Raw genomic sequence first — 11,036 nt, forward strand, 5'->3', positions numbered from 1 at the left:
AAAACCAAAGGTGACAGGACCCATGATTATCCCTTAGCTTTCTATGCCTCTTGGTATTTATCTTGCCACTGCTGATATATTTATAGATGGCAGGAGTATAAAGTGCCTATACATAAAGTGAGATAGGATTCCAATATTGAATTGCACAGAGGATCACATCCAGCTCTTGTCCATCAAGGAAAATGAAAAGAAAAGGAAAACCAACTTGCTTTAAATGGAAATTGTCAACATTAGAGGTCAGATTATATCATTTAAAAAAAGTGTCCATTATCCAACTATGTGGCCAAGGCCTGGTGATGTGTGATTCCAATCCTCTACTTCACTCCATCTTCCAGTAAAAGCCAAACCATTACCCAAGTTAAACATCCAGGCACAGGCCTTGCTGAAACCACCTTCTAAAATGGTGCCTGTTCTGCCTGAGACAGGAAAAACAAATTGATTCTTAATAAAATCACAGAATCTCAGAATGGTTTGGGTTGGGAGGGACCATACAGCTCATCACATTCCATCCCTGCCATGGACCTTCCACTCTCCCAGGTTGCTCCAACCTGGCCTTGGACACTTCCAGGGATGGGAATCCACAACCTCCCAGGGCACTAATACAAAAAAGAAAAAAAAATCCAAAAGATAATTATATATCATAATAAATATAAAAATGCTAGAAAATAAACCAATACCAGATCTCCAGTGCATAATGGTAAACAAAGCCAGCCCTGCCACTTGCACAGGGTCAACAAAGCAACAGCTTAAATTTTACATCAACCACCAGCTGAGGACACAGAGACCCTCTCAAAGGAAAGGACAAAAATCATCACATTGATAAGGTGCTTCCCATTGTCCCACTGCCAGCACTTCCACAGCTTCATAAAAGCACCAGAGTCTGCCCTCCATTTATGACACAAAAGCCTGTGCAAGATTTGACTGTGCATAAGTAAAACTCTTGTCTCTTGCAGTAAAGTTTTTATTAGTTAAAAATCATGAATTATTTTCCCAGCTAGCCTCTGCTCCTCCAAGCAGTACATTGATTCTTTCTACAAAACCCAGGAAAATTAGTCCTTTCATGGCCTGCTTGGAAAATAAGTCACCAAAAAACCAAGGGGAAAACTAAACACAAAGTTTTACTTGTTTTCTCCCTTCTCCCAAATTCCCAAAGCCAAGACCTCAGGCATTTAAGCACAAGTAACCCTTGGAAAGCAGCTAATTCCATGGATCTTCTCGAGCTTGAATTTTGTCTTTTTTTCACACTGCAAAATAACTACCCATGTACAAAAATTTTTCAAACATGAGAAGTCAGCAAAGGTCTTTGATGAGCCTGAGGAAAGGCAGCAGCAAGAAGACTCCATGCATTTCTGAATTTAATTTTCTGTTCTTTTGGCTTCTAATGGAAAAAGATCCTGCCTCCAGCTTGATGGGTTTCTAAAGATGAAGCTCTGCAGCACCACCAGGATGAGAAATGGAGATTCCCTGATCCCCATTAACTGAACAGCATTAAAAACACGGCTTTCAATATTTGGGGTTTATAATTCTCAGCTCTACCTCCTGTCATCACGTGCTCGTGCACACTTACTCCCTTCCTAAATCTGATTCTGCTGATGAAATAATCAGCAACAGGGAACAGCCCTCTCAGCCCTCCCCTATGAAATCCCATAAACTGCCTGGAACATGTCATGTGTTCAACATTTTAATGTGGACACGGCAGGGAAAGCTGCAATTTGAAGGTGACTTGCTGCTCTCCTCCACCAAACTCTCTGTGGCCAATGTCACTGCCCCACCAGCTGAACAAACTGATGACACAGAGAAAGAGAAAAAAAAATAGAGAAGGAGGGGACAAGAAAAGAAAAACTAAAATGTTCCTTGTGGGACATACCCCCTAAGCAGTTGGATCATCTTAATCTTCAAGCTTCTGTAATACAACTGTTGGAAGGCTCCAAGTCTGAGCACAATAAAGTGCTTTATTCAGGGAACCATATGACTCCATCAGTCATTCAAGCACATGTTTGGCACAGATTGAAAGTGAAAAGCATAGCTAAGGCAAATATTTCAAAACTGAACTTGTCTTCCTAACACACATGGTTTATATATTGGTGTAATATCTATATAACTTTTCAGTTCTCATCTAGAGTAATGTCATGGCTGAAGTACAAAATGATGTCTCTGCACCAGGCGTTCCTCGGCAGATAACACATGCCAAAAAGCCATTTACTAGAAAATTAAAAGGGAGCTATCACATTTGACAGCTCCTCAAAAAACAAACAAACAAACAAAACAAAACAAAACAAAAAACCCTGTAAAAATAGCTTTGTTCCTTCTAATTCCTGAAAATCTATTTCTCCAGTCAGGATGCTGTACCATCCCTCACTGGAGCTGTGCTGCAACAAACCCGGGCCAGGCAGATCCTTCCTCCTCCAGTGCCCGAGATGTGTCTCTTCTGTTTGCAGATGAAATATTGCTCATCACAGAGAGCAACTCCTGCTGATGCAAATGCCATTAAAGCAATCTGGGGAGAGCACAGTGTGATTAAAGCATAAGTAATGGCAGAAGGATTTGGGCCCTCATTATACAAAATACATATTGAAATGCAGTCAAGGAGAGAAGCCAGTATATATCTCAATATCCTCCCTGTTCTCCAGAACAAAATGTGACAAGTGGAGTTGGGAGAACAACATTTGCCATTGACTGCAGGAGGGGGCAGGGAGCCTGCAGAACGTTTCAAATAGCCCAAACCCAGCTTTATGATGTGTACAGAATATATACCGGGATATATTTGGGAAACAGCTGTCCAGCCTCATTTGGGATGCTGTTTTGTTTGACTGAAGAATTACTATTCAGGACCAGTCCAAAGACAGAGTTGTCTTTTTTTTTTTTTTTTTTTTTTCCTAGAAGAGAACATTTTGAAATATAGAGAAATAAAGCAGTGAAGCTCTGAAGAAAAGGGCATTTCAGCACAGTGGGTCATGGGGGTGGATCGAGAGGCTCCCCTGTGGAAGAGCTCAGGGCTTGGAGTTCACAGAAGAGGGCAGGTCAGAAATGCAAGATTCCAACCCAAAGGAGCTTTGGAAAGTCCATGGCACAACAGCTTAGGAGAACTTCTGTCCTCCTGCTGCAATTCCTGTTTTCAGCTGTTTCTTTTCCAAGCCCTGATCCACACCATATCAATTGGCCCAGCCATTCTCTCTTGGAAAAACGGCAGGACAGGACTAATGATGGATGGAAATCCTCAAGGGTTGCACAGTGCCTCTCCCACAGGTATTTCCAGGATGCCAGAGTGAAGGATCCCATCCCGACTCAGCATAGGTGCTACTGGGACACATCTGATTGTTCCTAAATTGCTGCTTCTTCCCCAAAGAGTCCCACAGATCCTTGTTTTGATTATGAACTCAGCCTTGCTCCCTTCTGCACCAGCAGCACCTACCAAAAACACTTACTGAGGTAGAGAAATAATAACCTGTGCTTTACAAGCACAAGGAATGCACACAGCTCCAAGGGCAGAGAACAAGGTACTAAATATATCTTCACTTTTCAGCAACGAGTCCACATAATTATGTGACAATCCAGGTCCAGTGCTCCTCTCCAACTCCTCCCCTCCAAAGCCTCATGAAAGGCTACTTTCACTGAGTGAAGTTCAAATTACTCTCCAAAATACAATTTCCTCTTGGTCTTTTCAAAAGGTACAGTGCAATCCCTCTCTGCAGTGATTTACTCAACCTGCCTCAGCAAGTACAAGGAATCCTCAGCACAGCTGAATTGAGGGATGTTCCTTCCTGTGTACAAGCAGCAGAGAAAAACACCTCTGAGTGGGATGGGAGCTGTGCTGCTCACAGGCACACCAATCATCCCTTCAGATTTCTCTGGGAAACACAGCTGAGGTGAACTAGAGGATTAATTTAGGTGAGCAGGCACAGCATGTGATTTGTAGTTCTTCCCCAAGCCTAGAAAAGGAGCTGCTGGGCTGAGGAGTTGATTTCCATCAGGAGTTTCTGTTTGTGTGGGGAATACCTGATCCTCACATCACACAACAGCAGGGAGAGGAAAATGAACTGCACCTGTTCCTGCACAAGCTGCCACTGAATCTCTCTGCTGGTTTTCAAAACGTGAATGAAAAGACAATTTGGAGTTACTTAATGTTCTTGAAGCCACCTCTCCTGCCCAGCTTTGTGAGTGTGATATTACAGAAAGTGTCACCATGAGCTCTGGGTTGCTCCGTAACTCCTGACTTTCACACATTCCTCCAGATGATGAGCTACAGGAGCAAAGAACATTTATTTTTATGTTTTCTTCAGGGCAGGATATGTCCCCAGGTTACTACCACAGCTCTGCTCAGCTGCTCTACACAGCCTCTGGTGCTGCAAAAAGGATCTGAAATTCCAGCACAGGACATGAGCACCAAGCTGTACAAAGGACTCAGGTCCATGGAGAGGAGAGAACTAATGCCAAAAGAGGGTCAGGCATGGAAACAACACAAACACAACATGCAGAGTAAATAACTCCTTCTTTCTAAAGTGTGAAGATTTAAACTAAAAGAGGAGAGGTTCAGATTGGATTTCAGGAAGAAATTCCTCTCTGTGAGGGTGGAGAGGGGCTGGGATGGAATTCCCAAAGAAGCTGTGGCTGCCCCTGGATCCCTGGCAGTGCCCAAGGCCAGGTTGGACATTGGGGCTTGGAGCAGCCTGGGACAGTAGGAGGTGTCCCTGCCATGGCAGGGGTGGCACTGGGTGGGATTTAAGGTCCTTCCAACCCAAACCATTCTAAGATATTTTCTACAACGATCCCGTGCTTTCACCTTGGTGTTTACCCCAAAGTGTGTCTGTGCCTTACTCAGGAAGCGAAGAGGTGACGGAGTAAATCCTCATTTTTTTGGGATGCTCACCTCATGCTTCAAAACACACATCCAAATGCAAGGGCAGATTTTAACCTGGAGATCCTTGAATGATCTCCAGTTCAAAAAGCAACATGGGTGAGGAGGTGCTATGGCCATCCCTGTGCTCTCCAGAGGGATGGAGGGAATTTATTCCCAACTCTCTCTATCACCACAGTGCTCTCAGTGGTAGAAAAGGAATGGAATATAAACTTACGTAATATGGATGGAATTATCCTCCTCACATCTTCTAATTGTTGGAAGTACCAGAGGATGTTCAGCACAGACCATCACTGCATTCAGGCAGTCCTGCTGGATAAAACACTGACCATGCTCAACTCCAGGCCTGAGTATATGATCTCCTTATTAAATGATGAAATCCAGATTTTGTAATTTTTAATTTTTTTTTACATAACTATACCAAACCAATCCCATAAATATTGAATTTGTTGAAATTTGTATATTTGTTGAATAAATATATTTGTTGAATATATTCATTCTGAGGTAAGCAATCACACATGAGGTTTATCTCTCAGCTGCTTTCAGGATTAAAACGCATTTAAAAGAAGCAAGAAAACAGCAAACTTTCACCATTGGCAGAAGAAGGTTTTTCACTTAATGCATATGATACATACTATTAAACTAATTTTCCAGGGGCTGACACAGTTCCTCTTAAAAAATACCTCAAAAGAAATTAGTTAAAAATACTTTTGTGCCAAATTCTGCATCCAGCTTTTTCTGCCTCAATGTGCATTATCCAGCATGGCTCACAGGCCATGGTACATTTCACTTCTTGCCTTATTACATCATAGATTTGGGACAAGAGCGAATTTGTTCTTCTAAGAACTGCTTTTAGCAAGTTGACCTTGTCAAAGGACAATTTCCTGCCTCCAAACTCTTTTTTATCCTAGCTCCAGGTCATGGAAAGCAGCAACTTCATTTGTATGGGGTGTAAAAAAATTAGTGGAACATCCTGAAGGGATTAAACAGATTAATTTCTGATTAGATGATGCAGTTCAAGTCACTTGATACCAACATACTCTCAAAATCCTGCATGGACTCTAAAAGAGGAGGGTCAACATGCTGGAGCAGGGCTCTGCTAAGAAACAATCCCTTCTCTTAGTTAGTGGGGTATCAAAAAGATAAAAATTTAATACATTTGAAGCACTTTGCCCTGTGTTAAGCAGAAACAAAAGGGACTGAGCTCTTGGACTGCACTGTGCTATGAAGAATCAACTGCTACCCTCAGACTGTGAGGTTTTAATTTACTTTGTCATAGATCTGCTCTGGAGACCCAGCAGGACCTAAGAGAAGCCTCTGCAGGTGTGATTTAGGCCTGTAGCACTCCAGAACTCTGCAGATGATGTGCTTTTGTCCAGGGAGAAACTTGAGGAGCTGCCTGAAATGTAAGTACAAAGCGCAGGCAACGGGGAGAGTGAGATCCAGGATGACGTGCAGTAAAACATAAGAGGTTGGAGAGGAAGGAAACACATCAGAAAAAAGGGATTAAATTAAAAAAAAAAAAATCCCTGCAATGTGAACAGCCTGGCATCCTAAGCAGGGTGGGATGGTGTGAGACAGAGTTGGGGGGAGCCTGCTGGCGTGGCAGGGCCTGCCTGTGTAACCTGACAGTGTTCCAGACCCATTTCCAAACACCCTAAAAATGTCAGCCCCTGGATTAGAGCAGCTCTTGCTGCAAAAGGAAACCCACCCCAAGAGCCCAGTGACTGACAAAGAAGCTCAGGGCTCACCCTTCTCTCTGCCACAGCCCAAAAGGACAGTCAGGAACACAAATAAAAGAGCCCAGCTGGACTCCTTGGCCAGTTTGCCCTGGCAGTGTCAGGTCTGTTGGAAGCAGCAGGGATAAATCTGTCAGGAGGAGGATATGTGAGGTCTGGAGAAGGCTGCTGGAGGATCAAATGAGCCTTCACAGAACAGGATTTCACGATCATGGGTGGTGAGTGACGGCCTTGGTGGGAATAACAGATGAAGAGAGATCTCCAGTGGGATAAACAGATAAACACAGCCCTGGTCTGCTGCAGTCACCCAAGTGCCATCAGAGAAATCCCACTGGGGCTCCCAGCAGGATGCAAACCCACCCAAAACACAGCCTGACAGTCAGGAACTCAAGGATGCTCTTTGTATCTGCATCAGGACCTTCCCAAAAATCCCAAGCAGAGCAAGAGAGGGAGAGCCAAGGAAATACCAGGGAAGAACCTGTCAGCTCCCCAGCGAGCTGGAGGTTAAGGATGCAAACACTGCTGAAGAGCGGGAATAAAATTCCTCTGCTAGGGGATTTTGGCGTGGATCTCTGGAGCCCCAGGGACAGTGACAGCTCATGCCAGGCTGTCTGCAGGGGACCTGAAGGGGATAATCATCAGACAAGGAGGTGATTACACACACACCAGAAGTATCTGCCAAAATGCAGTTTGAGAGAAGACAGGGTTTATAAATGAGCTCTAAAACACAGAGGGTGATGGAGAAATCAGGTTTAGAGCACAAGACAAGGCAAGATTTCTTCTCCTGCAATTTATTTCCATTAGACCCAAGAAAGCTGCAATCAGTATCAAATTAAAATCCAGACAAAAGTGATTTAAACTGAAGGTAAAGAATTTTGGGTTGCAATTTTAGGATTTGCATTTTTTCATGCTCAGAGAAGCTGTGGCTCTCCTATCCCTGGAAGTGTCCAAGGCCAGGCTGGACAAGGCTTGGAGCCACCTGGGATAGTGGAAGGTGTCTTTGCCCATGGAACAAGATGGTTTTTAAGGTCCCTTTCAGCCCAAATCATTCTGTCATTCTGAGAGTCATTTTTTTTCTGCTGTTTGCCCAGCTAACACAGAATATTTAAAAGAAATTTAAAAGTTTGTGCACACACACAGTCTCTAATTTGCATTTTACCTATCTACAGAATCACTTTGTCTGCCCTGCAGAAACAGGACGGCCTGGACCACAAAAACCTTGTATGGGTGTAGATTTTAAGGTCTTCGATTGAGACTGTAAGATCAGATGTTGTCCTACTTTATATCCCACTCCACAAGGACAACAAAGTTAATCTGGCCTGGTTGAGTTTTCCTTTTTGTCCATGAGGTCCTTTAAGCAGAAACCTAGCACAAGACTGAAAACTAAAAGGGCAATTGTAAAACCACAAAAAATGGAAAGAAAACATACCCAAAGCAAGCAACAAGGCTACTTTTAAATAGTCTAGCCCACAACCTGACAACCTCTGGTTAATACCAGACCTGTCGCTCAGGCAGACACACGTTCTTGCCACATTTCAAACCCGCTTCTCAAGGCATATCACAACTCCAATTTGTCTTAATCACTAAACAGGAGTTTATGTAAAAATTCAGATGTCCTGGCAGCTTTAGGATGTCCTGCAGGGCTCCAGAATGCCCAGTGAGACCCGTGCCAGCCCAGCCAAGAGCTCTTGTTGCCACCGGGAGTGTGGAAATGCGCTGCTGGAACTTTCAGCACCTCCGCCACCAAGAAAGCAGCACAAGCTCTGGCAGGGCTAAAGCTGTGCTCTGCTTCCACAGGAAAAGGTGGAATTAAGGCAGGGGGTGCTCACTGAATATCCTGGATGGAAAAGAGCAAATTATACACATGTAATTTGTACGGAAAGAAGAGGAGCAGGATGACACAGGAAGGCAAATCCAAGGGCCAGGAACCACCACAGCTGCCCAAATGTAGAGCCCCAGAAAGACACCAGAGAGGATGAGCAGCTGACACAAACTTTATACAGAGCTCAAACCATCAGTGTGAGCGTAACCTTAGAGCTTCAGCTGGGCTCTGAGGGAATTCTGAGCCACGAGAAACCGGATTTCCACCCCCTCTTCCCACTCTGCTCACTCATCTGTGCTAGAGCCAAGTCACCCACAGTTTGCCCTCTTTGTACTGGAGGGACAAACACTTTGAAGCATTTCGCCTCAAATTTTCCCATCTGCAAGTGAACTTCCAAACCATGGAGGGGCTGGCCAGCCACAGTGGCTCCCACACTCAGAGCAGGGACCTAAACCCCCACCCAAACCAACCCTCCCTTGGCCCAGGAAAAGGGAACAGCCACAGGGCACCTATTCCTCTCCATCTGCCAGGGAATTTCTGCAGCCTTTACCCCAAACCCACTGATTTGGTGCAAATACAAGTGTTGCCAACCAGAAATCAAGACCCCTTCCAAAGGCAAGGCTACAACTCCTGTTAATCCACTAAAATAAATTCCAGGTGTTTGATCAAAGGCAACACCTTGTCCTTTCCCCCTCTGGGATTTCCATGTGCTAAAGTATCTCCCCATCTTTTCTCTTAGCAAGTTCAGAGCCAAAGTCCCGGTGAAAGTCGCTGTCAATAAATTCGGAGATAAGCAAATATTTACAAAGTTTCAAGTTACAATGAGGGGGAGAAAAAGCCAAAAAAAGACCAAATACAGGAGTTTGTAGTAACACTCAGGGACACAGACACCCCTCGGTGCTGTTAAATGTATTCAAAGAGGAGAATCTCGACTTTCTGCCATAAAATATGCACTGTCAGCTGCTGCTTAACGAAGAGGAGAAGACCTGGGCGCTCTGAGGATTCCAGAATAACCCCCAAACTTGCTGCAGGAAGAGACAATCCCTTTCCTGGGCTGTTCCCCATCCATAACACGGACAGCAGAGCGCTCCAGAGCCCAATCCCCGCTCCCCGCCTGCAGCTCCCTTTGAATGAACACAGCGGCGGCGGCGAGAAAACTTTTACCCGGCCAGGACACGCTTTTACCATCACTATTTGGCTTTTCCGCGCAGTTTTCCCCAGCTGGAAACAGAGCCCAAACTCTGACAAGACTCTCAGACCCCTGAATTCAGCTCCGGGGGGGGTTGTTTGGAGGGGATGCGTGGGAGGAGAATCTCCAAACCCCCCGTCTCTCTTCCCAGGGACCCTGCAGGGCACCCCCGAATAGACACAAAAGTGGGATCCCGGGATCAGCTCCGGTCCCGGGGGGATGGGGGTGCCGGGGGATGGGACCCCACGGGGACGGGGCTGCACAGAAGGGACCGGCGGGTTTGGGGTGCCGGGGGATGGGTTTGCAGAGAAGGAACCAGCAGATTTGGGGGTGCCGGGGACGAGACCCGGTGAGTTCGGGGGTGCAGAGAAGGGACCGGGCGGGTTCGGGGGTGTCCGGAGGCCGCAGAGCGGAGCTTTCCCGGGAAATCCCCCCGAAGCCCCGCAGAGGAGCGGGAGCCCCGCGTGTGCCCGGCCGGGACCTCCCGCTCCACGTCCGCAGCAGGGCAGGGGAGCGGCGCTCTGAAAACCCCTCTCTGCTCCTCGCCCGGCCAGAGCGGAGCGCGGGGCTCGGGCTCCTCTCGGGCCGTGTGTGTGGCTGTGCCTGTGGCTGTGACTTACCGCGGGGCGATGCGGGCAGCGGGCGGGCCGGGCGGAGCAGCAGCAGCAGCGGCAGGAGCAGGAGCAGCGCGGGGAGCCGCAGCCGGGCCGGGGGCAGCGCACGGGGGGAGCGCGGCGGCGCTGCCTGGAGGCGCTCTGACATCGCAGCCCGCACTGAGGGACACAAACTTTCATCAGCTGCGGCTGGAGAGCAGCCCCATAATATACAGTTACCGAGAGGAGCGAGCCGGGACTCAGGATGTGAGAGATTTCCTGCATGCAGTTAACTCCAAAACCCCTCCTGCTCCTGCCTCAGCTGCTGATGAGCTGGGCTCGGCTGCTGAGGGGAGAGAAAAAAAAAAAAAAAAGAAAAAAAGAAAAAAAAAAAAAGAGTTTTTTTTTTTTCCTTCCTTTCCTTTTTTTTTTCTCTCTCTCTTTTTTTTTTTTTTTTTTTTTTTTTTTTTTTTTTTTTTTTTTTTTCCCCTCCTTATTTAAGTAGGTTTGTGTCTGCTATTTCATATTGTGTTGTTGTTGTTTTGGCAAGGAGCAAAGCTATTCCTGCGCCCCTGGAACATCTGAGCCCTGCGGTCCCAGCCCCGGGGGGCTCCCCTCCCATCCCTGCACCCAGAGTTTTCCCCTTTTTTTTTTTTTTCTTCTTTTTTAACTCCACACACAAGCCTGCCTTGCCGCCTCTGGAAAGTCATCTGTGTACGTTAGAGCTCAGGGGTTATTTATTGGTTTCATAATTATTTCAGAGCTGTTTCTGGTGTTGTTTCTTATTTTATATTGTGGAGGTTTTAAAAGAAGGGAAGAAAAAAAACCAACAACAACA

General features: G+C 46.1%; 1 protein-coding gene across 1 annotated transcript in view; it reads right to left on the minus strand.

Annotated features, from left to right (window-relative positions):
• ADAM12 (ADAM metallopeptidase domain 12) overlaps positions 1-11,036 on the minus strand; it is a gene marked incomplete at its 3' end in the record, with an annotated part of 173,837 nt that extends 162,801 nt beyond the window's left edge. The window contains exon 1 of the mRNA XM_083866274.1: positions 9,853-11,036. Within this exon, the coding sequence (XP_083722400.1) occupies positions 9,853-10,483 (631 nt within the window). The 5' untranslated portion in view covers positions 10,484-11,036. The remainder of the gene's footprint in view (positions 1-9,852) is intronic.

Source organism: Zosterops lateralis (assembly GCF_965231275.1).
Source record: "Zosterops lateralis genome assembly, chromosome: 8".
NCBI lineage: Eukaryota > Metazoa > Chordata > Aves > Passeriformes > Zosteropidae > Zosterops > Zosterops lateralis.